Source organism: Trichomonascus vanleenenianus (genome assembly GCF_965637985.1).
Source record: "Trichomonascus vanleenenianus strain CLIB 3782 genome assembly, contig: TRVA0_036S, whole genome shotgun sequence".
Lineage (NCBI taxonomy): Eukaryota > Fungi > Ascomycota > Dipodascomycetes > Dipodascales > Trichomonascaceae > Blastobotrys > Blastobotrys vanleenenianus.
Window position 1 is genome coordinate 130,084 of NW_027481851.1, and position 24,463 is coordinate 154,546.

Genomic DNA, 24,463 nt, shown 5'->3' on the forward strand with positions numbered 1-24,463 from the left:
CGAATCTACTTGAAGCCCAGGATACACAAGCTACAATTTCGGTGCATCAGTTACCGCGAAAGATCTTTGCTGCGGCAACTTTCACCATACACACATTCATCGAATGGTGGAACGGTTTGTTTGTGAACAGAGGCAGAAGTCACAGAGTTTTAGAACCTAGTATCTATGCCAACTACGACTCCGTAAACTCGGACAATAATGTCTAGACAGTTGATTCTAGCTACAGCTACGTCTTATCCAGATTCTCCTTCTCTTATAGTGTAACTATCGTAACACAGTTTTCGATTCACCAGTCATCATCTTCTTCATCATCACTTCTCGTTGCTTGCTGTCGAGCTTTGAGAGCTTCAGCAAGACCACCAGCCAGCTTGTTGTTCGCCTGAGACTTCTGCTTCAGTGCTTCAGCTAGCCCACTACCAAGGTTTGCACTGGAGGACGAGGCAGAATTGTCACCACTCTGGAACCCGGCAGGCTTTGGCTTTGGCTTTGGTGGGGCTGGTGGCGGCTTCTTTTTTGGCTTAACCGCTGCTGCCTGTTCAATCTCCTGAACAAATGCAGCAGGAGCCCATCCCTGCTTGGAACTTCCCTGATGCCGCGCAAGCCACCATCCATTATTTTCCTTCTGGACAATAATAATGACCTCGTCGGCACGAATGGACAATTGAGCGTCGGACTCGGCATTGAAGTCATACAGAACCTTTGCCATAGGTTCCGCGGGAACTTCCGGCTCAAGGGAGGGTTCTGGTTGTGCAGGTGGTGGAGGTGGAGGCGGCGCTCGAGACTGTCGCTTTTGAGCCGTAGGAGTGGGATCAAAGGACTGTCGTGGCGAGGTTTGGTTATGCTGCTGCATAGCAGCAGATGCTGCAGCTGCGGCTGCTGGAAACGCAGTAGCATCTCGCGTTTGCTCCTCATAGTTATGCTGCAAACGTTGGTCAGGGATATATGAATTTTGCGCAATTCTACCAGAGGGGAGTGGCTGAGGCTGTGGTGCAGCCGGAGGGACTCTTCGCACAGGTTGCTGCTGCTGTCGAGGAGCCGGGCGTGTGGTCTGCGCCTTTCCAGGCCTTGGTTTGGGTTTCGGAACAGGCTCTGATACAGAGTTAGCGGGCTCACCAGGTGGTACATGGATTATACCACTCTTATACACGTCATCCTTGACAATAGTACTGTCCTTTTGAACCTTGACGGTAGTAGGCTTTGTCGGCTTCTTGCAGTACTGAATTCCTGCTTCAATCTGCACCGGGGCTCCAATCCATGTAGCCAGCTCAGTCTTAAAGTGGCACCACATCAGAGGATCTGGTTCCGAGGAGGAACCTATAGCAAACGCAAACCAATCATCTCTCAAGTTGGACATGTTGATCTGGCGGATGGACGAAACCGGAATAGCTCTTTCGATTGTATAGCCGAGCTGGTTATTCACCACTGTCTCATGAACAATATAGAACTTAGAGGAGGTCAAAATGAACACACGATCCAATCGCTGACTTGATCTTCCAAATTTAGCATGTAGTATCTGGCCCCTGCAAGAGAACCTGACCTTATCAGTTAAACCAATGCTCTTAGCCAAGAAACCTCCAGCCGATGACGGGTTATTGCAATCCAAGTAGTCTCCCCAGAACCGTCGATATCCGAGCAAACTGAACCTCCTTCGTTCCTTTCGCCCAGCCAGGATTGCGTGGCCCTTATCTCGGAACTCAGTGTACTTCTTGGCGTTCTTGCTTTCCCTCCAGAATCGCTGGATCTTGGTGGCCATATCGGCCTTATACTTCATATATCGCCTCCAGGCACGCTGAATTCGAGCCGCCATGTTGTGCCAGTACATATCTCTCATGTGCTCCAAAGCGAAGAGGGTTTCCGGGGTCTTAATGAAGACCTTGGTGACACCCATCTGGAACTCAGTATCGGGGACACTAGAGTCTCGCAGGATCTGCGCCACTGCCGTCTTTGGATCACCATGCCAGGTGTACTCACCAGCGTACGAAGTCTTCCCAGAGAGCAGGTAGAATCGCTCCGTGAACTTCTCGAAAGTAGTTCTGTAGGCGAAACCGGCTCGTCGGATACGGACGTTTTCTTGGAGCCCAAGATACTTGACCTGGTGGAGAACTGCCTTGACGTCATATTCAGAGGCAGATCGGTTCTGGTTTGGCTTAATAGTTCGAATATAAGATGGCTCAGCCTGAGACAATGTGTGCATCAGTGCATTTGCAGACTGCCTGATCTTGTCACTAGCAGTTGGCGGGCGTCGTCGGTTATCAGTATCCACCTGCTGTGGGAACAGGGTGTGCAAGAAGCCATTAGTGGACTTGCTTAGCAAGATCAAGAGGTCCTTCTGAAGCTGATCCTTGTTCTTATCGGTCATGCCATCAATATCGTAAGTCACATCACCGGCGTAGTGCTTGATAATGAACTTGGACTGTCGCTGCTCGAAATGAGGGTTGCTGCTCATGAACCCAAGCTTCATAGCAAAGTTCTGGTCTGCAGCGCTGGAATCGGCATGGGCCGTAGCGACAGCGTCGTTCAACGCAGTGAAAATACCAGTTCGCTTATCCTCAATCAAGTCGCACACCACCTTATTGTTGAAGTACTTAATCGGCGTCCATTGAATCTGTTCTCGCACGTACTCCTCCTGCTCCGTCTTGAGGGTCAACTCGATAAAGATCTGCTGCAACTTTTCATTTACATAGTTGATGCAAATCTGCTCAAAGTTGTTATTGTCAAAGATCTCAAACCCGTAAATATCGAGAATACCAATAGTCTTCTCAGCTGCACCAGTGGATCGCAGAGACTGATTGACTCGCTCGACAATCCAGTCAAACAGATTGTTATAGATACCTTTTGCCAGGGCGTCTCGCACGGCTCGGGCCTGTACAACGTTCAGCGGACTCTCATAGATAGAGCCCCGCCGCCCGCCTCGCGACGTCTCTACGATTCGCAAGGTAAGCGCACGCTCAATTGCCTCCGCGTCGACACTCAGGAGATACGCAACAAAATTGGGGACCGACTCGTCCCGAATCTTCGCATTACCCTCGTCGTTCTCGACAAAGTCTACGTTGCCAATCCAGAGAATGGCAGCCAACAGCCGTAAGATCTCGTCCTGCTCGTGCTTGCCGAGCCCGATGATCTCCATCGCCTTAAGGGTCTGCTGGAAATCGCTCATGTCGTCGATACTGTTGACAGTTGTGCATCGACTTTTCGAGGTGTAAATATACGTCTCCGGTGTCTGGATGCCGAAGCTCTGTCGCTGCTCGTCAGTGGCGCCCTTGGTGAACTGGTAAAAGATGTGGAAGTTTCGCTCATTCTGAATCTGTCCCACGACTCGACCCTTTTCCAGCAAGTAATTGGTGATGTTTGCTCCTACTGGTTCGCCCTGGCGGTTGAATAGGATTTCCAGATACTTGCCGTGACGCGACGAATTGTCGTTTCTAAGCGTCTTGGCACAACCAAAGGATTCCAGCAGTGGGTTTGTCGCCAGGACCATATCCTTGATCTTCTGAATGTCGCTAGACGACTCGCCAGAGACGGACGCAATGTACTGCATGATGCGCTTGGCCGCCTCAGTCTTACCGGCACCAGACTCACCGGAAATGATGACGCACTGGTTCTCGTGGTACGACTTCATCTTATAATACATGGACTCGGCAATCGCAAACACATGTGGGGCGACCTGATATCAAAGTTAGTCGAAAACCCGTAAACTACCAGCCAGTCAAAACCAACGTACCTCCAGTCGATTCTTCCCCCGATAGGACTGCACAACCTCCTCAGTGTATATGCCCAAATCTCTAAACGGATTCACCGAAATCAGCTACCAATAGGACCCTCTGGTTAGTCATCGCTTAACGGAACACTCTCGGAATAAAACGTACCACATGACCGATATACGTCTGCAAGTTAGTTAGCAAAGATCCAATTTGACAGCCGCTGCTTCTCGGTACTTACGTAGATAATACCATTCTCGAATCGTTTCTTGAGATTGTCGTTGATAGCTTCGTCAGAGACCTTGGAGAGAAGAGTCAAATCTGACACTCCGACTTCCTTCTTCTTTGCAACCTCGAATGTCGCCTTCTTGATACCGCCAGCGCCCCGCTTTGGCGGAGCCTGTTTCGTGCCGGCAGCTTTTCGTCCAGCTCGCTTTGTGATACCCATGGGGATCTGACTTACTCTCTACCACTTTGGAGTGGTTAGGCGGACAACGAGGCTTTTATTAAGGGGAGGTGGCCAATTGGCAGGGCTGGTCCCGCACCGCCCGCACACCGCGCTCTGAGACACGGCAGCCGTGGGCCGTGCGGCTGAGAGAGGCTGTGAACGATTCCGATATTCCGGCTGTGCGACGTATGGCCTTGCCGACGGCTATGGAGATCTTGCTGGTATATAATGCACGTAATATCGGCACTTCTACGGATACCTGTTTCTATTGCGAATATACAAAGTATCAGTGGCATCCTTAGTGGTACGGACTGTGTACGATATATTTTTAATGATCTACCGGAGTAGCTATGTAGAATTTTATTCCTCTACTGGAAAGGAATTGATGAGAACTCATGACACATTAAGTGAACTGTGAACAAGATCTAAATACCGAATGGCACCTCCATTGCTTCAATTTAGACCGACAATTTTTTGAATCATTATTATACGAATAATCATACGCTACCGTTGTGCGAGCAATACCACTACGAGCTTCCCATACAATACGCTGAGGTACATTTGAGGTGTTCCCATAAACTTTATGACTAGTGATGAATAGTAAACAATAAATTATCATTATAAAATTATAATAACCAACAGTAAAACATTAAAAATTACAATCCGCCAATCTGATCGTCATTATCATCAGGCTTACTTCCCGAGCCAGAATGGTGTTCCTCTCTGAACCTGTCGATATTTGGCTGGATCCTGTCATGATATATCTCCTGAGCCTGGTCAATCCAGCCCTTGGAACTAGAAGCCGGCTTTCCTTCACCGGTTGCATCCGACTGAGAGGAGGAGTGGCTCTGTCGATACTTCTCAATGTTAGGCTGGACCTTGCTGTGGTAAATATCCTCCGCTTGTTGGATATAGCTCTTCTGGCCCTGCGCGCCAGTGGCGCCAGTGGTGCTAGACTTGCCCTGCTCGGAAGAGGAGGACTTTTGACCCAGCTGACCCATGCGCTCAACGTTTGGCTCAATCTTCTCGCGGTACATCTCCTCAGCCCGCTGCACGAAGCCCTTGTTCTGGCCACTACCAGTAGAGGAAGTCTGGCCTGACTTGCCGTAAAGCTGTGGCTCAATTGACTGGTGATAGGTCTGCTCCGCATGGTTTCGAAGGCTCTGGCCCTGTCGAGACAACTTGTCCATCCAGCCCTCCTCCTGACTACCTGAAGTTTGAGATGAGGCAACTGCGGCACCAGCACCAGCCAATCCAGCACCAGTCAGTCCCGCACTCATTCCTTCAGTCTGTGTCGAATGGCTAGAGTGCAACATGCCCTGTTGGCTGTCAGACTTGAGGCCACAGGACGGCACATCCCCAGACTGTTTACCAGAAGACTGGCTCGACAGCATATCCTCAGGTCGCTTACCATAAGATTGGCTGGATAGAATATCCTCAGACTGCTGCCCACCATACGATGGCAGTCCCTCGGACTGCAAACCGCGGGACTTGCTGGATAGCATGTCTTCAGACTGCTTACTAGAGAGACCGGATGACAAGCCCTCAGACTGCAAACTGCGGGACTTGCTGGATAACATGTCTTCAGACTGCTTACCAGAGAAACCGGATGACAAGCCCTTAGATTGCATACCCTGGGACTTACTGGATGACAGGTCTTCAGACTGCATACCAGAGAGACTGGATGACAAGCCCTCAGTTTGCATGCCTTGGGACTTGATCGACGGGGAGGACATCTGGTCGCCGAGGCTCTTCGCTTCCATTGGAGACACTGACGACAGATCCTTCTCCTGACGGCCCAAGTCCTTCTTCATACCGCCCCTCAAGTCTTTCTCAAGCTCCTTCAAGTCGGAATCCTTTTCAGATTGGGTACTCTGAGGAATATGGTTCTGGGGAATACTCATATCGTAACCCTGAAGTCGATTCTCCATATCCTCCTTGCTGTCAGCATTTGTCGTGGAATACTTCATCTGAGCCGCGTTAATCTGCGTGCCATCATCGTCCAAGCCCGAGGAGGTCTGAGTTCCATGGCTAGCACTGCGCATGCTGCTGTCAACGTTTCGCTCGTTGATATTCCTCGACATGATCCTCTGAGAAGCAATCTGGGGGCCAAACATATCCTTGTCTTTCATCTCCCGATCCATTCTCTCTCGCGCTGTGTGTTCATAGTCCTGCTTCTGCTTACTCTGGGTCTGCGGCATCCCCTGAGGGGCAAATTGTTGATTGCCACCAGAACTATCCAGTGAGGAAGTGAACTTCTGCTCGTCTCGCCGGAGCTGATCTTTGTTCAATCCCTGACTTTGCGGAGACTCCACATTCTGACCAAGGCCCTGAGTGCCAAGTGCTCGATCCAACTTCTCCTGCTGGCCAATTCCCATGGAGTAGCCTTTTGACATTGAGTCATCCTTTGGCATAGACTGATCCTGCTCCATCGACCTGTCCTTTTCCTTCTTCTCCATATTGCTAGCAGCAGAGGCACTAATTGCGCCTAGGCCGGCGCCAGCGGCAGCTCCAATAGCAGCACTATTGCTCGAGCTCTTGCTGTAACCGTACCCAGGTTGAGTAGTCTGGGGAGCCTGCATGTCAGAAGAGCGCTGGTCACTCTTGTCACTCTGCGTCTTCTTCAAGGTGGGCTTGATATTGCTCGAGTAGATATCTTGCGCCTTGTCCTTCAAACCTTGGACGCCGGATAGTCCCTGAGACGAGTCATCATCTTTCTCGTCCTTCACGAGCTGCTGTGCCCTCTCTCTCAGCTGCTGTCCCTCCTCGTCATCGATGATCATACTACGAGTTCGCTGCCGTTGAGCAACTGGAGTGGACTTTGGCGATAGCTTTCCTCCCTGGGTGCTCTCCGTCGTGCCTTCGGGAGTAGTGGACTCGACAGCGTGGTCAGCAGACTTGGGCTTGTCCAATCCGTATCGCGCATACTTGGAGTATCCGTCCTTCTCGGAGATGTCTTGCTCCTTTCGATCGCCAGGGGAGGCATATCCAGAGTGTCGCGAAATGATATTGCTTATAGTATTGGACTGAAGAGACTGGCTCATGTCGCTGTGGCGATTGTGGCCCGTTGGCTCCGGGGCTGCCTGCTTCGAGCCTCGTCTGTAGGAAGGCGATTTCGGTGGAGACATACCAGAGCCCTGCATTGCCTGGTGCTTCAGCTTGTCAGACTTGATGTCGACTCCAGCGGCGCCAGTCGCACCCGCGGCAGCCATTCCGCCGCCAATCTCCTGCTGGCGCTTCTTCTCGGCATCTGACGAGGAGGAAGAGGAAGAGGAAGAAGCGTCCTTTAAGTCCTTGCCCCCTTTCGTGGCAGCGGCCTGCTTTGCGGCCAATTCGGCCTCCGTGCCAACTGCCGCACCACCTGCGGCGGCGGCGGCAGTGCCGGCACCAAGCTTGTCGCTTTCATCAGAGTGACTCTTATTCTTGTTCCTCTTAAAGACACCAAATACGTGCTTGAGCTCCTCCTTGAAACTGCTCTTTCGCCGTTGCTTAGTTTGAGCACTAGAACCTTCGCCCGTATCCAAGTGGTCGCCTTGCGACTCCAATTTCGCGGGAGCAGGGAGGTTTCCCGTCACGCCTATTCCAGCCTGCTGCCCTTCCTGAGCCTTTGCACCGCCTAATGGCGCTTCCATCTTGCTCTGACCCAAATTTCCAGCCGGCAAATTCGTTTGTCGCATTTCCTGGCCGGTACCAACGGTCGCCGAGAGATTCTGATCCATTCTGCCACCAGAAGACAAATTCTGGTCCATCCCTCGGCCAGAAGACAAATTCTGGTCCTTCCTAGTGCCAGCAGACAAGTTCTGGTCGAGTCGGCCGCCAGGCGACATATTCTGGTCCGTTGGGCCTCCACCATACAGATTCTGGTCAAATCGGCCACCCGACGACAAATTCTGATCCATTCGATCTCCAGAGGATAATTTCTGGCGCGGCTTGTAGTCGGTCGAAGACGGGTACTGCTGCTCAACCTCCATAAGATTGCCGCCCATGAGCTGCTCGTGCTGCCTCATCTCTTGGGCGATGCCAGTAGTCAAGCCTGCTCCGCTCAATTGAGTGTCCTTGGCCCTTGCATCTGCATGATGAGCCAAATCGCTCATCTGCTGCGGCTGAGTAGTAGAGTAGCTCTTGTCGAGGTCAGTCGGGCCCATCTTATTGCCGCCCAATTGTGTTGGATCAACTTGCTCTCGCATAGCTCGCTGGTAGTCCGCTGGTTGGTTATAGGTATCCCGCACGTGCTGAGGTATGTCTGGGTTGTCGGTCATATCGACAGAGGTTTGCTTCGGCCGGTGTCCAGACGTGGTATAGTGGGAGTCCCCCACAGTGGTCGTAGTGAGAGGTTGCTGCTGTTGCTGCTGCAATGCCGGGTCCTGTTCAAACGAGCCAGGGATACGCGTGCTGCCAGAGGTTCGCGGCTTGGTCCCTTCGAGCTCGGACTTGTCGTACTGATACTGCTTATTCTCCATCTCTGGGTCGTTGGAGTGGGACCCAAAAAAGGTCTCCGTGACCTTTCCAACGAGATTCGACATGGTGAATTGCAATTGCTGGTTGATTGGAAAGAACCTTCAACTCTAGACAAGGAATGACTTACACTTATATAGTGGGCCCCTAAAAACCTTAGCAAATCACTATCGTGCACCCTCCCCCACTCAATTGTGACTAGGCGAGCGAAACCGAGGGCTCATTTGGGTTGCCAGGCAGAAGCTCTATTATGTTGATCCCATGAAATATGTCTTAATCGACACGGAGGAAGGATAGTAGAACTGTTCTTTGTTGAACGTACAAGCAGGCATTGCCAGTAAAACAGAACGCCGAGTTACTCCTACCCCCCGTTCACGGGCTGGCTGTCTCACAGTCGCACCCTTAATGTCTACCAATTTCAGGTGATCTGGTGCCGCCTGCTACTACGTACTTCGTATATGGCTGCCATACTACACTCCAGTACACTAGTTCCGGTATTAATAGGTAGTAACAGTTAACTCCAGTGGCAGTGTAGTGACGTACACACGCCTGCTGCCAGAGGGCACGCTATAGCAATGTCGGCATTGGTACGGAAGCTCAGATATGCCCTCCTTGTTTCGGGATTTGCATGAAAAAATACACCGAGGACGCTGGTTTTCGAATAAATATTTGATGAAGATATGCTGTAGTAGTACTATTTACAAGAGAGCTATCGCTCTAGCCGGATTGTTCGTTGCGTCATCATATTTACATCTAGTTTGAATCCCGCTTATTTGGCAGCAGCTCGCTCTTTTTCAAGTTTTTCGATTTTCTCGTCAACGTACTTGAGACGTTCCTGCTCAAACACTTCTTTGCTTCCCCAGTATGCCACACAGTCGATCATGGCCTTCTTTTCTTCCGAGCATTTAAACGAGAAGAGTAACTGGTGCCGCTGGCTGCACTGCGCAAACGCCTCGAACAGGTCCTTGCATTTTTCGTTTGATTGCTCCTGACATCGCTTACGGACCTCTTTCTCCTCGTAAGGCGCCAGCATCCATGCTGGCACGGTATGGTGCGTCTGCTGGCTCATATTTCCCGAGTGTTTTATTTGTTGCTCTGTGTATAAAATAGGTCTCTTGTTTGCCTCTTGATAATCGGTAAGGTGTTTTTCCGAGTACTTTATAAGTGGGGAGATGTAGAAAGTGTTCCAAAATTTTAGGGAGGTTGGTGGCTCCGAACAAGAGAACGGATGTCTTGTCGGGTTAGGCTATTGTCTAATAGAATAGCGGACATCATAAATTGATTGTATATGAAATTCGTATCTACTATGGGGGCATGGTAAGCTTAACAGCAATCTTTAATATGAGAAAATGGAATGATGGAGATTGGAGATGTGCAATACGTCTGCGTTCAACGAGTCTGGTAACGATGGTCATCTGACGAATATCGGAGTGCAACTGTTACCGAAGTAGCTCACAGTTACATGTTCATTTCGACCCCAAGGAGCGGTAGAAGGCGGGGAAACTATGGGTATATGAGCGATGCGTTGTGAGCTTGGAACGCATAGGTTTCCAGCTGGCCGGCGTAGCTTTGTACGGTAATTTAATTTACCGGTGGTATTGTACTTTTTAGCACACGTTCGGTATGTAACGGCTATGCCGGACTTCATCGTTATCTCAGTATAGTGCCGGGTAAAACAACTCCCCCCCCCCCCAATATCTCGATGAAGTTCGCCTTCAGTGACATATAGCACCAATCCGACCACGAACAGTGATTTATGGCATTGGCTTGATTGCTCTTGAAGAATCAGCTAGTTCTCTGAGTTCCCAATAAGTTCCCTTCCTCCCTAGCTCGGTTGGACGAAACGGGGCGAGGGACCTTATATGGCTAGTTCGTACTACAGTAGTAGTCAAATCAGTAAAAGCTCCTTAATTTGATGCTATTGATGCGCTCACGTGTATATTCAGAAAAGGAGGCGAATGAGAAAGCCTTTTACGTAGCTGGTTCACTCGAAACGAAGTTGGCTCTGAAGTAGAGATCACAAAACACCGAAACCGTGTGAGAGTCAGTAGATGCGCTGGTAATAAACGGCGCATCCTGCATGCGTCAATATGCAGTTTCTCTCAATAGCACGCGATAAAGGTGTTCCGTTCAGAGCACTCTTGACTCCATACAATTCTACACGACTAAAGAGAACCTTGATATTAAACTTATTCGTACTGGCTGACTTATTCAGCGCATAACTCATCTCTGTATTCAATGCTTCAGTACACGATGCAGTGGGCTACCAAAGACTCCGGAGTTCATCTGCTAACACGAAACGATAGTCTGCGACAAAAAATCAAATAATACAGGTACATAGCTATTATTTTACCATTAAACCCAGTAATTATTTATCCAGAGCGAGTGCAAAACACAACATTATCTGCCAAAACCAACGCTCGACAAACGGCGCTGGGTATATCTATTACACAGTGCATCAGCTCATAATTGGTTGCTCCATAATATAATTCATTTCAATAGCCGCCCACCAGAAGTGAAGCATACAAATAACGTATTTGCTTGTGACACCAGGTAACATCATAAAAACTAGCAACGAGCAATTAGCACTACCCCTGAACGCACGGCTGAAGCATGTAATTATTACCGGTTTATCAGCCCGAATATATGGCTTACAAAACACGGCCACAACCCTGTACAGAGAAATAACTGGTAAAGAGGAAAAAAATATAATAAATCCGCTTGCAGCCAGAAGCTATCTGTAATATTTTATCAGCCTATACAATACAAGCTGCATATGGTCTATAGCTAGTGGTGAAATTTCATAGTGATATGGCGCGCGCAGAAAATAACAAATAAAACGCGACAACCGGACTGCCGTGCTAATAATCTTTATGGAGCTAGTAAAATGGCGGATGACAGGGAACAAGTAACATTTGTCGAGCTATTACGGTCGACGATTAACAATTTTGAAATTGAAGAGGACTTGCAAACCTTTGATCGAATCGATGTGAACTTGAAGCGGCTGCGGGAGAAGCGCGACCTCAAACTTGAAGAGACCCGTGCTGTGCTCAAGAATCTGTCGCGACAGGCAGATCTAGCCAGAGCTTCTGCAGAGTCATCGCAGAACACGCAGCTCCAGAAACAGGCGGCCGAAGACGCTATGAAGCTGGAGCGGGAGAAGTTTGCCCTTGCCAAGAATATCAACGACCTCGAATCAAGCTATGCCTCGAATCTGGCCATTCTAGAGAAGTTGAAGGACGAACTGGAGCAGCTGAATAGCGAGGACACGGTTGAATCAGCAGGGGTTTACGTGGAGGACGCTACAGTACTGCGGCTTAAGCTTTATCGGTCTCTAGGAATAAGCTTTGACGGAGAGAGCGTTGAGAATCCCACCAAGGCTCTGATCCAGTCAACGTCAACGAATAACGTCCACGTGTTCCCTCTGGATAAGAACTACAGCGAGCAGTTCGTTGCCAACTTCCTGTGGGAAAAGCTTTAACGATGAATGGCAAACTGCAGCTCGTCGGGTCTAAATGGATGCACACGAAAGATCCATACTGAAAAGTCGAACAATCTCACTCCAAAGAAAGAGCGAACACGTTTTTTTCGACTAAATTGGTTGATTGAATTGGAGGGAGACTAAATTGAAGAGTCGACTAAATTGGAGTGTCGATAACTAGAGAGTCGAATAACTTGGAGGGCGATTAAAGTGGGGGGTCGACCTGCTCGAGAACGCTCTCAATGATTAATTCCTGGTCCCACTGCTTCATCCACTTTGCAATGAGCTGGACATCGCCTCCATACTGCAAAGTTGGCTCGTCGTAAGGGTCGCACATTTCAATCTTAAGCGGGAATATCTTACGTGCAGCAATGGACACAAGAGTCGGCGTCGCAAATTCGTAATTGTGGAGGACACAAAGACACCGCACGAGGAGATCAAAGTCTCGGCACGCCTTGGTGGACACTCCACGACGGACAAGCCTGTGGGTCCGCAGAAAGATGACAATGTCCTGCATATACCGCCTGACATCGGCTACAATGGTAACTTTGCGCGCTTGACTGCGCAGCCATACGAGGTAGTCTGGGGAGATGAGCTCGTTCTTCTGCGGAGTCGGAATGGTCGACGTCTCATTCTCCAATTCATAATGGTACCACAGGAACAACAGCTCCTTCTACAATTCAGCCATGGTTAGTATAACGGATAGTAAAGAAAAAATGGACTTACCAAATGGGATAAAAAGCTCCCGCTTTCTTCGCGCCGAGTAGAAACAACTGCAGCCATGATAAACAATTCTGGGACCTCGTAGATGTGCGAGTCAATGACAATGCGTCCTTTGGACAACGAGTCTACAAGCTGTGCCTGGACATACCGGCTCGTGAGATCGAGGTGCGACAAGATGATGAATGACGGGATGGCACCGTTCCCTTGCTTCACCAGGGCCTCCGATAGCGTGCGCCACGAGGTTTCCGCAGAGCAGTCGTACGTGAATGGCTCCACGCCAAAGATACTCAGCGCGATATAACCTAGGCACTGCTGGAGGTGCCGGCAGTGCTTAGACGAGATGACTACGCTTTGGGCGGTTGCCATAGCAATGGCTATTGCGGCCAGGAGGTTTTCATTTATAGCGACCTGGCCGCTCTGGACCGTTTCACAAAACTCCTCAAAGGATATCATTCCATCTCTCGAGCTCGTATCCCTTAGTTTATTTCAATATTTTGGTGTAGTGGACGCTTTTTGGTTTTTGGTGTGGAGGAGGACACTGGCCGGAGGTTGAGTAGGGGTGCATTGCGCGGGTGAAATTTTTATCTTATCAAGATAAATCCACCCACGGACCGAATCAATAATGGGCATCCGGAAGCACGATATTGCCAAGAAGCAGCATAGGGAGCGATCCCAGCCGCTAGAGCGAAGGAGATATGGTCTCCTCGAGAAGAAGAAGGATTACAAACTTCGATCGCAGGACTATCATCAGAAGGAGGCCCGGATCAAGCTGCTGAGACGCAAGGCCAACGAGCGGAATCCAGACGAGTTCCACCATGGCATGCTGTCGAGGAAGACCAATGAAAAGGGTATTTTAGTAGCAGAGAGAGGAAACGAGGTGCTGAGTAATGACGCGGCCAAACTTTTAAAGACGCAGGACTTCGGGTACGTCAAAACCCTGTCCAGCGTAGAGGCCAAGAAAATTGAGAAGCTCGAGGCCGATGTGCTATTCGAAGGCGAGGGCAAGCATACTGTGTTTGTTGATGACGAGGACTCTGCCAAGTCCTTTTCGGCACTAAAGTACTTCGACACTGATGCATCTATGCTTTACAGAAGAGACAACCGGCTGCGCAAGTCACAAATGGATGACCTGCCTAATGGGCCGACCAAGACTACGGCCAGGAAGAACGAGAAACAAAAGCTGGCGAAGTTGAAGGAACTGGAACAGCGTATGAATCGACAGGCTGAGCTGCGCAAGGTGCAGCAAGAGATGGATCTGCAACGGGAGCTTATGAAGAAGGGTCCTAAGAAGAAGATGGTTGATAGGGAGGGCAATGTCACATGGAAGTGGAAGAATGTGCGAAAGAAATAACTCATACTTAACGAGTGCCTTTCATATGATTCGATAGACATGCTGGAAAATAACGGCACAGGGAGATATTGGGTACCCAATATACTCTATATATATATGGTAATGCATAATGACTTGACATGTTAAATTGTAATATTCTTGCATATTGTGGAAGTTCCAACAATATCTATTTCGGCATAATGGGTTTAGATTGTCCTAATACCACTCTACAAGAAAGGCCTCTGTGAATTGAATTTTCATCCTTGTAAAACTACTGCCTTCTACTTGAACTCCTCTATGCAACCTTCATTGTTGAAGAAGATTTAAATTGCCAGATCTTTTACCTCTGCAGGTTTCGGCAGTTAATACTGCGCACTAGAGATTCTCTTCCGTCCCTTGACCAAAACATTAACTAGAACGCATAACGGTTAAACGAATATTCAAAGCATGAATCATGAATTAATATGTACAGGAAATGCCCAAGGCAAAATGCATAGTTTAGAAACCACGAGGGAAGGTTCGGTTCGTGAGCCGGGTCCACTTTGGCTCTCGGTGAGCGCCCTTTCGGTAGGTCTTTGACTTTCTGCTGAAAATTGTGTACTTGTCCTTGGCTGGCATCTCCGCCTCGGTTGGAACGTGTCGCAAAAACTTGTCCACGGTAGAGCAGCTCTGGCCAGACTGCTTGAGCCCAGCAAACAGTCGTGCAACGTTTCTGTCGACGATCTTCAGTCGCAGACGCTGTCGCGCCTTCTGGTGTCGAGACATGACGGCCGGTACCTTCCACAGAAGGCCACCCAGTCGCGGCAGAGTCGCCTTAAATGGACCAAATCCAATCATCTTCTATTTGATCTTGGTTAGATATGCGGTTGTGAAATTTTCGACCCAAGTTGATCGGGACGTTTAGCCGACTTAACGTTATTTAACCGCGAAATATTTCTGCGCAGCGGCCTCCGAGCCGCACCAATGTGTTACCCGTATTTTCTCTGAATTCGGTACAGGCAGGGAAGCAACACGAAGTAGGCAATAATTCGAGGGGTCATAGGTGCCCACTGTCTGTAAATGCGAGCAGGATATCGCCTAGGTATCCATATATCAGTACAAGCAATGAATGGTACCGAGGGATACGCAGGGCGCAAGTGCGGGCGCGCACACTGCATCACTCGCCTGTCGGTTGAAGGTGTTGCTGCAGAGGAGGGGACCGAAATAGTCCTACTATCGCAGGCTACAGGGCGGATCAGACGCGCAAAAGTTGCACTGCCATTCTCCCCAGCATTCAACTGATGACATATACCTGAGGTTAATTTATTTAAGTATTATGGACTTGCGGAGGCTATTTTTAATGGCGGTCTTGGCTGCAGGAGCCATGCTGCTAGCCGTGACAGTCTACATATTCCACGATCGGCCAGAAGTGCGCGCCCATTTGGAGAGCCTTAAAGGACTGATCGCGACGAGCGATGACAGGCGCGATGATATCCCCGGCATTGTGTATGCTGGCAATGGGACAAAGATAGTGAATTTGTCCCATGTCGGTCACAAGGTGGACCTGTCTCCTGAGCAGAACCCGCTCTTTAGCGAAGTCGGCGAGCCTGAAGGGACACTAAGGCGACCCGGCGAAGCAGGCCAGGTCCCAGCCGCGCTGATTTCACTAGTGCGGAACAGGGAACTGAAAGATCTCGTTGGGTCAATCACCCAGCTGGAAGGCGTGTTCAACGACAAGTTCAACTACCCGTGGATCTTCTTCAACGACGAGGAGTTCACGGACGAGTTCAAGGAGAAGGTGAAGAAGGCGACCTCGTCAAATTGCACGTTTGTCAAGATAGACTCCGAGGACTGGGAGGAGCCAGAGTGGATTGATCGCGAGAAGGCGCGCCTGGCGGGTGTCCACCTCAAGGAGGTCGAGCATGTCCAACACGGAGACGAGGCATCCTACCACCGAATGTGCCGGTGGAACTCCGGCAAGTTTTATGAGCATCCAGTACTGGATGGGTACAAGTACTACTGGCGCGTAGAGCCCAAGACGAACTATTATTGCACCATTGACTACGACGTTTTTGCATACATGGACGCTAACGACAAGGACTACGGGTTCGTCATTAATATCTACGATTCACCTCAGTCGGTAAGGTCGTTGTGGAACGCCACTGAAGCGTTCCTCAAGCTGCATCCGGACTACATCCATCCTAACAATGCCCTGCAATGGCTTATCAACAGCAAAAACAGGGACCGTAATCAAGTTGCCGGATACTCGACCTGCCACTTCTGGAGCAACTTTGAAATTGGCAGGCTCGATTTCTTCCGGTCGCAGGCGTACCGGGACTACTTTGAGTACCTGGATCGTGATGGCGGGTTCTTTTATGAGCGGTGGGGCGACGCGCCTGTGCACTCTGTGGCACTTGGTCTCATGGCCGACAAGTCGCGTATCCACTGGTTCAGGGACATTGGATACTTCCACGGACCTTACTACAACTGCCCAAAGTCCAGCCAGTGCAGCGGATGCCAGCCCGGTCTCTTTTCCGAAAGCCAGGGTATTCGAAAAGAGAATTGCATCAGCGAGTGGTTCAAAGTCGCCGGAACTGGATAAAAATTTCATAGACGTTATTTTTTTAGAACATCTGCTATAGACCTAAATACTGCTTCAATTGTCTCTTGAGGGCCAGCTCCCAAACCCCCGTAGTTCCACTTCGTGGTCAATTGATGGCTACAATAATCTCCGCGAAGCGGAGCCTCAGGGGGGGATTGGTCCCCCCATTGCTACTATGAGAGAATGAGCCCTCCCGTGGTTCAATTTTCTCGCCCCAAACACCCATAGCTCCGCTTCGTGGAGGGTGAACTACAATAATCTCCGCTAAGCGGAGCCCCAGGGGGGTTTGGGGGGAGGGGGCTGCTAGGTGCGAAAGCTACTGTAGGAGCGAATGCGCCGGAGGATCTGATCTCCCAGGGGGCGTTGGAGGGTTGAACGGCTGTGCAAGGGGTGGTGTCACTGCCACGATTGAGAGGCCACACGACAACCTGATAGAGAACGGATATAGAGAAGATGACGTTTGAATTGAAGTCAACGTGGGCCAGCCAGCCGTCCACCACGCGGGGCGTGTCTGTGCATCTATCATATGACAAGAAGTCGGACCGAATTGCGTACGCTTCGAACCGAAGCATCATTGTGCGAAGTGTCGCCGACCCGGCCAAGGCGGTCCAGTATAAGAACCACACCGCTGCTACGACCGTGGCCAAGTTCTCGCCCTCGGGGTTCTACGTAGCCAGCGGCGATGAGAACGGCAACGTCAAGATCTGGGACTGCGTCGGTGAGGACATGGTGACCAAGGGCGAGTACCAGGTCATCTCGGGGCGCATCAACGACCTTGCATGGGACGCCGACAGCCAGCGTATCATCGCCGTGGGCAATGGCAAGGAGCGGTTCGGACACTGCTTCACGTGGGACTCCGGGAACACTGTGGGCGAGATCTCGGGCCACACGGAGGTCGTCAACGCCGTCGCCATCCGGCCGGTGCGGCCGTACAAGGCGGTGACGGTGGCTGACGACAGCAGCCTGGTGTTCTACAACGGCCCGCCGTTCAAGTTCGGGTTCGCGTCGCGGGGGAACCACTCGAGCTTCGTCCAGGACGTGCAGTTCTCGCCCGACGGCCAGTACATCGTATCCGTTGGGTCCGACAAGAAGGTTTACCTATACGAGGGCAAGACAGGCGAATCGCCTGTTTCCGTGGCATGCGACCATACGGGCAGCATCTTCGCTGTGGCATGGTCGCCAGACTCGTCGAAATTCGCAACGGCGTCGGCAGACGGGTCGGTCAAGCTGTGGGAGATTGCGGGCTCGTCGGCCAAGGTTGTGCACACCTGGCAGCTGGATCGTGTACTGGCGAACCAACAGGTGGGCGTGGTATTCGTAGCAGACGATAGGCTTGTTTCGCTGTCGTACAATGGCAACCTCAACTACCTTTCCGTGGGCAATTCCGCTCCGGATCGGGTTATATATGGGCACCAGAAGAGCGTCACTGGCGTTGCCCAGGTCGGTGGATTGTTGCTCTCGACAGGCGCTGACGGTAGCGTGTACAAGTGGGAGACAGAATCTGGTGTTGCTGAGCCGATAACCGAGGGCAACCCACACACTGGCTATATTGTCGACGTTGTACCATCGGGTTCGAGTCTCTATTCTGCTGGGTGGGATGATACCGTCAAGCGCATCACGGCTTCTGGATTCGAGCAGAGTGCTCCAATTGGCGGTCAACCCAAGGGCATTTCCGCCAACGCGGCTGGAGCTGTAGCCGTGGTCACCGAGTCTGACGTGGTTACGTTCGTCGACATGAAGCGTGCTCAGAAAATCTCTGGAGACGGTTTCACTGGCGCGATTGCCATTAACAGTCAAGGCGTAGTGGCAGCGGGCCAGTCTAGCGGTGGTGCAATGGGTGTGGTTGTATACAGCAAGAGCGGAGAGAAGACCAACGAAATTGTTGGCCTGCGGGCCCAGCCGACCTACTTGGCATTCTCTCCGGACGACAAGTATCTAGCTGTCGGCGATGGCTCGGGCAAGGTGCTGCTGTACGACGCGCATGAGTGGAAGATTGTCACCTCGCGGTGGGCGTTCAACAGCAGCAAGATCACCTCCATCAGCTGGCACAAGGACGCGAACCACGTGGTCGTCGGTTCAATTGACACCAACGTCATTGTATACAGGGTCGACGTCCCCAGTAAGAACATCAAGCAGCTCAACGCCCACCAGGACGGCGTTGCCAGTGTTGCGTGGCTCGACGACTCCACCGTTGTTACCGGCGGCCTCGATGGCGTTGTCAAGCTCTGGCATCTCCAATTGTAACATTAATTTCAATTAACAACCTCCGCGTAGCGGAGCCAAGGGGGTTTTGGTGGCGCTGGCCCCCCAAGTATCCGGCCCTTGAGCTCCCATGGTCTCCGCTCTAAGGATTTAATCCCGTGAATAGTATACTATCAAAGCATACATGGGGGGCCAGCCCTCCAAATCCCCCGTGGCTCCGCTGCGCGGAGGGGTTCAATCCCGTGGATAGTATACTTCCGAAGTGTACTGGCCTCCCCAAACCCTCCGTGGCTCTGCTACGCAGAGGAATTCAATCGAATAGCTAGGATTCTCCGTGAAAGAGAGCTCCAGCTCCCGGGGCTCCGCTTGGTAGAGGAATGCGTTTGACGGCTGATCCAGTACCTCTGTTACGAGTACATTGGTCACGCAGTTGCTACGGAAGTTTGTTACAAATTTGTCATGCGTTGTTGCGGGAGGTGGTCAACGGTTTGTTACGTGTTACGGGAGGTGGTTGGGAGTTTGTAACAGCCTGTTACAAATCACGGGTTCTCCGCGAAGCGAAGCTACGGGGGATTTGGGGTACCGTACTAAAGGAGAGAGTGTGTGTGAAGCATGGGTTCGATAGTATTAGATAGAACTGTCTATATATTTTGAGGCGATCTAAGAGAGCCGCACGGCGGCTCAAAAGGATGCATTTGGCATAAATAAATAAATACAAAGATGGAGGGGGGATTTCTAGAGGCCCATTCCCTCGGTGAGGCGGAAATACTTTCTGTAAAATATCTGGACGTTCTGAATCGTGTTTATGCGGTAGCGCAGGAGATAGCCAAAGGACTCGTCTAGGCTACCCGAGTCAATGGCGCGCACGAGCGAGCCGTGATGCTTGTAGTCGACCTCAAAGGCGAGAAGGAAGAAGAAGGCAAACTCTTCCTGGCTGATGTCGTCGCTCTTGAGCACGTTGCGCAGGGAGGCCTGGCTGGCAAAGAGCGGGGCGTAATTGCGTGGGATGAGCGACGAAAGGTGGTCGCTCATCAGCCCCATGAGGTGGTCGACGATGAACTGGACCACGTCAATCTTGGACTCCATCGCCAGCGCCGTCACGACAAAGTCCTGGACAAGGTCGTTGGCGCGGATGTAGTCATAATGCGTCTCCAGCTGGTTGATGACGTGCACGCTGTTGGTGTGGGGCCCGCCCATGCTCATAATGTAGTGCAGCGCAAAGTCCTCCGAGTACTCAGCGTGGAGCTTGACATGCTCAGCCAGTGCAGTGACACGGGCGATGTGCGACTCGATGGCCGCCGAGTCGATGTCGCTGCTTAGCATAAACGCCTTATCTGGCGCCGACCCGGGCGGCGACACGGGAGGTATTGATGACGAGGACATCTGCTGCGGAATCCTGGTCGGGAGCGACGACGCATAGAAAGACGGTGACGGCAGGTATATGTTCATGCTAGCGGTGTATCTGTAACAAGCTTTTAACAGTTTTCCGAGCAACCCTGCCCTGGCCGGATATATATACGAAAAGCCGTTGTGAGGCCCGGTGATGAGGTTTGCCCTGCTGGCGGTGAAACGTGATTTTGTGGGGAAATGACAGCACGGCTGAGCGGACCGATCTTCGGAATTGGTCCGCGGCTCTGGTAGCTTGCTTACTGCACTTGTCGGGTTGCGATCGAGGAGCCTATACAATGAAATAGGGTCTGGCCACTAGTTCTCGAGGGGCCCCGGACTAGCCTCCTTTTATGTGACGGCGACCTTATCAGCTGTTACGTCGCCTCTGCTTTTTTGGCCCGCCTCGCGCACTCGCCGTGGTGATAAGATAAGAGTGGTAAGTGCTCATCTAACCTTGCGAGGCAACGCAAACGCAAGCGCGGCAAAATCCCCAGCAGAACGTGCCGCAAGGAGGCTGCCTTCATTCTCTTGTCTGGTACGGCAGCTGCGCTTACCTAAATGTAACAAAATGAAAATGTTCCAAACTGTTCTTGCTGATCGATGAGATGCAACTCCGGGGTAGCGCATCGCCATCCCCCAACGTTATTGTGTACACATACGGCGGCTAATGCGGCCGCCCTCCTTGTGTTAGACTTCCCAGACGGGGGTGGTGGCACGGCCCCCCGTGTTGGGGGTCAGCGGGTATTCGTCGCGCCACTGTAATATATTAATATTACGTGTATTGTTATGTATTTTAAAGGGGTAAAGTGACCGGTAAGCTGGCGCTTCCCTGCAGCACTTGACCCCTTGGTCCGGCTGCCGTCAACATGACTTATTAAATTACTGTAATACTACAAATAAGCACTATGTGGTTTAGTACTTTAGGGGCAATTGTCCATCCGGTGGCGCTGTCGGCTGCTTGTTCGTGCTTCTTGTGCTGTTTCTTGTGGGGCCACTTCTTTAGGTGGTGGTCTCTGTGACTAATGCTGTTTCGCTCGGCTAAGAAGAGAAGCTTCGGGCCGTTGTCAATTTTAAGGCCCAAATGCTTCGTTTACCTCGCGCCGTTCCTTGCGCCGCCTCCCCCGTCTAGACCGTGTCTCGCGGTTGCCGACCTCCCTGGTCACGTGCCAGCCCTTGTTTCTATGCCAACTTGTTATGCGTGCCGTTTCGGGCTTTGAGTCCTTCAGCCGTGACAAAGTGCAGCATTTAGTACATGCCGTTCATGTATAATGCCCTCTGGCACGGGAGGCCCTGCATTGCTCAATTGAACTGGGGACACCCCGTAGCTCCGCTTCGCCAGAGAGGCTCGGGCCAAATTTTACTTGGGTCGCTTGCTTGGAGCCGTGAAATGCAGCAACATTGCCCCGGTCGCGCGGCGGCATTTTTGGGTTGAGCCGCACAAGAACTTTCCAAACGAGAGACTTCGGGGCCGAAAGCAAAGCAAACCCCCTTGGCTTGCTCCGGAAGCCACAGTGAAACTGAAAAAATTGGCTGACGCAATGAGTCCTTGGTCGTACTCGCAAAAAAACGCGGGGTTGTTCAAAGCAATTCCCTCGGGTCCTCTATGAAAATCTCCCCATCGTCATCGGTATCCAACACCCCGGATAGTTTACACCAGACTTGGGCTCAACAAGCAATCCCGAACACGAACTACACCTGGTTCATTGGGGGGGCCAGCCAGCCCCCCAAACCCCCCTTAGCTGGGGGAAATCCCCCAGACCCCCTTTACCGCAGCGTAGTAAATTATCACCAATTGGTCATCCATAATATAATAAAATGTTAAAATACCGCCTACAAAGATTGATAGGCTGTAGAGCTCTCTCGAAAGCATTGAAATGCCACATAACGCCGGCACTTATTTGGTACTCATTACCTGCTATACTGGTACTCATTACTCACTACGTACCTGCCAAGTAGGTAGGTACTTACTAAATAATTACCAGGACTACCAGGTACTGTACTTACCTATGTACTGTACCTACTACAGTAGTTACGAGTTACTATTTACGTACAAACAGGTTATTACTGCTTACTTATTACCATACTACTGGTACTTAACCTTAGCTACTTATTAGTTACTGGTAACTAATTACCGTGTACCAATTACTATTTATTAATTACCGGTAGATATCAGCACGTACTACGTTGCTAGTTACTGTTTAATAATGTGCCATTTGCCAGGTATTATTGGCACTTACTCTCCGGACTAACTTGCATACTTACATAGGAGTGAAATAAACGATACGTTAAACTCAGGCAGAAGCCTGGTAGGGAGTAAAGGGGGGTTTGGGGGGCTGGCCCCCCAATGCACACAGCTAAACTCGTGAAGAGCCTTATATGAAGTAGGCTTGGGGCGACAGAGATCTATGAGACGCGGTTTAGCCGTACCTGGTGATGGCGTGCGGCTGAAACTGAAATTTTTTTATCGGCGACAGGGAGATCATGAAAAGGAACATTTCGTAGATAGACAAGCAGAGATCAAAAAAAATGTCGGCGCCGCAGATAAAAGTGCAGCCGATTAAGAACCCGGCGCTGCCGACGAAGAAGAGCCCCGAGTACAAATTCTGGCGAGGGTTCAAGACGCCGCTACTGACGAAGGAGAACAATGCCGTTACGCACATCCACTTCTCGCCCACATCGCCGCACAACTACGCCGTGACCTCATCGTCGCGCGTCCAGATCTTCTGCGCCAAGAGCCGGCAGCAGATCCGGGTGTTCAACCAGTTCGGGGCGACGACGACGGTCTACTCTGGTGAGTTTAGGGCGGACGGCCAGGTGCTGGTCGTCGGAGAGTCGACAGGTTCCGTCAAGGCCTTCTCGGCCGCCGGCAAGAGCGCGCTCTTCACTACCCCGGTGCTGAACTATGCGACACATGTGACTAAGTTCAGCCCCTCCTCTAACACGACGCTGCTGTCCGCCTCGGACGACAGGATAGTGCGTCTGTGGGACCTAAGCCAGCCCAATACGCCGGTGTCGACCTTTGACGACCACAACGACTACGTGCGGGCCGCGAACTTCATTCCGTCTACTAATCTGGTTGTGTCCGGCTGCTATGACGGTACCGTCAGAGTATTCGATCCTAGGGCACCCAAGTCAGAGGGTCCTGTGACGAGCTACGACCAGGGAGACTCTGTTGAGAGCGTCATGGCGCTCAATTCCACGACGCTGCTGAGTGCCGGCGGTCCCGTCGTCAAGGTGTGGGACATTGCCGCCGGCAAGATGGTCCGCGAGCTGACGAACTTCCAGCGGACCGTGACCTGCCTCGCCAGCGCTGGTGAGCGCGGCATTCTCGCGGGCTCGCTCGACGGGCACGTTAAAGTGTTTGATTCGTCGAGCCCTACCTGGGACGTTAAGTTCGGGTGGAAGTTTGGCGGATCTGTTCTCTCCACGGCCGTGTCGCCAGATTATAAGCATGTAGTCACTGGTCTGCTTTCCGGGCTGTTCACTGTGCGCACTCGAAAGACCGAGCCGCGAGTGGTGCAGGGCCAGAAGAAAGACAAGTCGGGCAATTTCTCGCGGATGATCCGTGGCGCAGAATACCATGGTGACACAGAGCACCGCGTTCTGAACGACAAGCCAAAGCCGCTGAAGAAGCTGAAAACATACGAAAAGCATTTGAATGCATTCCGGTGGGGCGACGCGTTCGACGCCGCGTTTGCCAACGGCATGACTCCAGAGATGACTGTTACCGTTCTTGAAGAGCTCAAGCGGCGGGGCAAGGTCGCGGTTAGCTTGTCTGGCCGGGACGAGGACTCGCTCGAGCCGCTGCTCAAGTGGGCGAACAGGGCTATCCTCGACACGCGAACCGTTTCTACCGTGGCCGACTGGGTCGGTTGTGTTGTGGACATGTACGGCAGTCTCATTGACAAGTCGCCTATTCTCGAGAGCTTCATGCTCGACCTGTACAGGAAGCTCCAGCATGAGATTGGCAAGGCCAAGGAGTCCCAGAAGATAGAGGGCATGCTGGAGATGCTGCTCACGAGATAGACTATTATTATTACTACTACTACTACTACTACTACTACTACTACTACTACTACTACTACTACTACTACTACTACTACTACTACTACTACTACTACTACTACTACTACTACTACTACTACTACTACTACTA

At 51.2% G+C, this 24,463-nt stretch overlaps 12 protein-coding genes across 12 annotated transcripts; 5 read left to right on the forward strand and 7 right to left on the reverse strand.

The window, feature by feature from the left end:
• Positions 1-286: 286 nt before the first annotated feature.
• On the reverse strand, positions 287-4,146 carry MYO5 (myosin 5; the record flags this gene model as incomplete). The annotated part of the gene is made up of 4 exons (XM_076686366.1): positions 287-3,664; positions 3,722-3,805; positions 3,867-3,884; positions 3,940-4,146. The coding sequence occupies 4 exons, from the start codon at positions 4,144-4,146 to the stop codon at positions 287-289; spliced, it is 3,687 nt and encodes a 1,228-aa protein (XP_076539439.1).
• Positions 4,147-4,802: 656 nt separating this feature from the next.
• On the reverse strand, positions 4,803-8,669 carry TRVA0_036S01200 (uncharacterized protein; the record flags this gene model as incomplete). Its single annotated transcript, XM_076686367.1, has 1 exon — positions 4,803-8,669. One exon carries the CDS (start codon positions 8,667-8,669, stop codon positions 4,803-4,805), a length of 3,867 nt encoding a protein of 1,288 aa, XP_076539440.1.
• Positions 8,670-9,370: 701 nt separating this feature from the next.
• On the reverse strand, positions 9,371-9,670 carry CMC1 (Cmc1p; the record flags this gene model as incomplete). Its single annotated transcript, XM_076686368.1, has 1 exon — positions 9,371-9,670. One exon carries the CDS (start codon positions 9,668-9,670, stop codon positions 9,371-9,373), a length of 300 nt encoding a protein of 99 aa, XP_076539441.1.
• A 342-nt stretch (positions 9,671-10,012) lies between these two features.
• On the reverse strand, positions 10,013-10,249 carry TRVA0_036S01244 (uncharacterized protein; the record flags this gene model as incomplete). Its single annotated transcript, XM_076686369.1, has 1 exon — positions 10,013-10,249. The coding sequence occupies one exon, from the start codon at positions 10,247-10,249 to the stop codon at positions 10,013-10,015; it is 237 nt and encodes a 78-aa protein (XP_076539442.1).
• Positions 10,250-11,488: 1,239 nt separating this feature from the next.
• On the forward strand, positions 11,489-12,082 carry SPC24 (kinetochore-associated Ndc80 complex subunit SPC24; the record flags this gene model as incomplete). The annotated part of the gene is made up of 1 exon (XM_076686370.1): positions 11,489-12,082. One exon carries the CDS (start codon positions 11,489-11,491, stop codon positions 12,080-12,082), a length of 594 nt encoding a protein of 197 aa, XP_076539443.1.
• A 205-nt stretch (positions 12,083-12,287) lies between these two features.
• MTC2 (Mtc2p) lies at positions 12,288-12,865 on the reverse strand (the record flags this gene model as incomplete). The annotated part of the gene is made up of 2 exons (XM_076686371.1): positions 12,288-12,755; positions 12,809-12,865. The coding sequence occupies 2 exons, from the start codon at positions 12,863-12,865 to the stop codon at positions 12,288-12,290; spliced, it is 525 nt and encodes a 174-aa protein (XP_076539444.1).
• A 562-nt stretch (positions 12,866-13,427) lies between these two features.
• On the forward strand, positions 13,428-14,156 carry UTP11 (rRNA-processing protein UTP11; the record flags this gene model as incomplete). Its single annotated transcript, XM_076686372.1, has 1 exon — positions 13,428-14,156. The coding sequence occupies one exon, from the start codon at positions 13,428-13,430 to the stop codon at positions 14,154-14,156; it is 729 nt and encodes a 242-aa protein (XP_076539445.1).
• A 477-nt stretch (positions 14,157-14,633) lies between these two features.
• On the reverse strand, positions 14,634-14,972 carry MRPL31 (mitochondrial 54S ribosomal protein mL60 MRPL31; the record flags this gene model as incomplete). Its single annotated transcript, XM_076686373.1, has 1 exon — positions 14,634-14,972. The coding sequence occupies one exon, from the start codon at positions 14,970-14,972 to the stop codon at positions 14,634-14,636; it is 339 nt and encodes a 112-aa protein (XP_076539446.1).
• Positions 14,973-15,498: 526 nt separating this feature from the next.
• KTR4 (glycosyltransferase family 15 protein) lies at positions 15,499-16,716 on the forward strand (the record flags this gene model as incomplete). The annotated part of the gene is made up of 1 exon (XM_076686374.1): positions 15,499-16,716. The coding sequence occupies one exon, from the start codon at positions 15,499-15,501 to the stop codon at positions 16,714-16,716; it is 1,218 nt and encodes a 405-aa protein (XP_076539447.1).
• A 453-nt stretch (positions 16,717-17,169) lies between these two features.
• On the forward strand, positions 17,170-18,960 carry AIP1 (Aip1p; the record flags this gene model as incomplete). Its single annotated transcript, XM_076686375.1, has 1 exon — positions 17,170-18,960. The coding sequence occupies one exon, from the start codon at positions 17,170-17,172 to the stop codon at positions 18,958-18,960; it is 1,791 nt and encodes a 596-aa protein (XP_076539448.1).
• A 693-nt stretch (positions 18,961-19,653) lies between these two features.
• TRVA0_036S01398 (uncharacterized protein) lies at positions 19,654-20,367 on the reverse strand (the record flags this gene model as incomplete). Its single annotated transcript, XM_076686376.1, has 1 exon — positions 19,654-20,367. The coding sequence occupies one exon, from the start codon at positions 20,365-20,367 to the stop codon at positions 19,654-19,656; it is 714 nt and encodes a 237-aa protein (XP_076539449.1).
• Positions 20,368-22,833: 2,466 nt separating this feature from the next.
• UTP15 (snoRNA-binding rRNA-processing protein UTP15) lies at positions 22,834-24,333 on the forward strand (the record flags this gene model as incomplete). The annotated part of the gene is made up of 1 exon (XM_076686377.1): positions 22,834-24,333. One exon carries the CDS (start codon positions 22,834-22,836, stop codon positions 24,331-24,333), a length of 1,500 nt encoding a protein of 499 aa, XP_076539450.1.
• Positions 24,334-24,463: the final 130 nt, after the last annotated feature.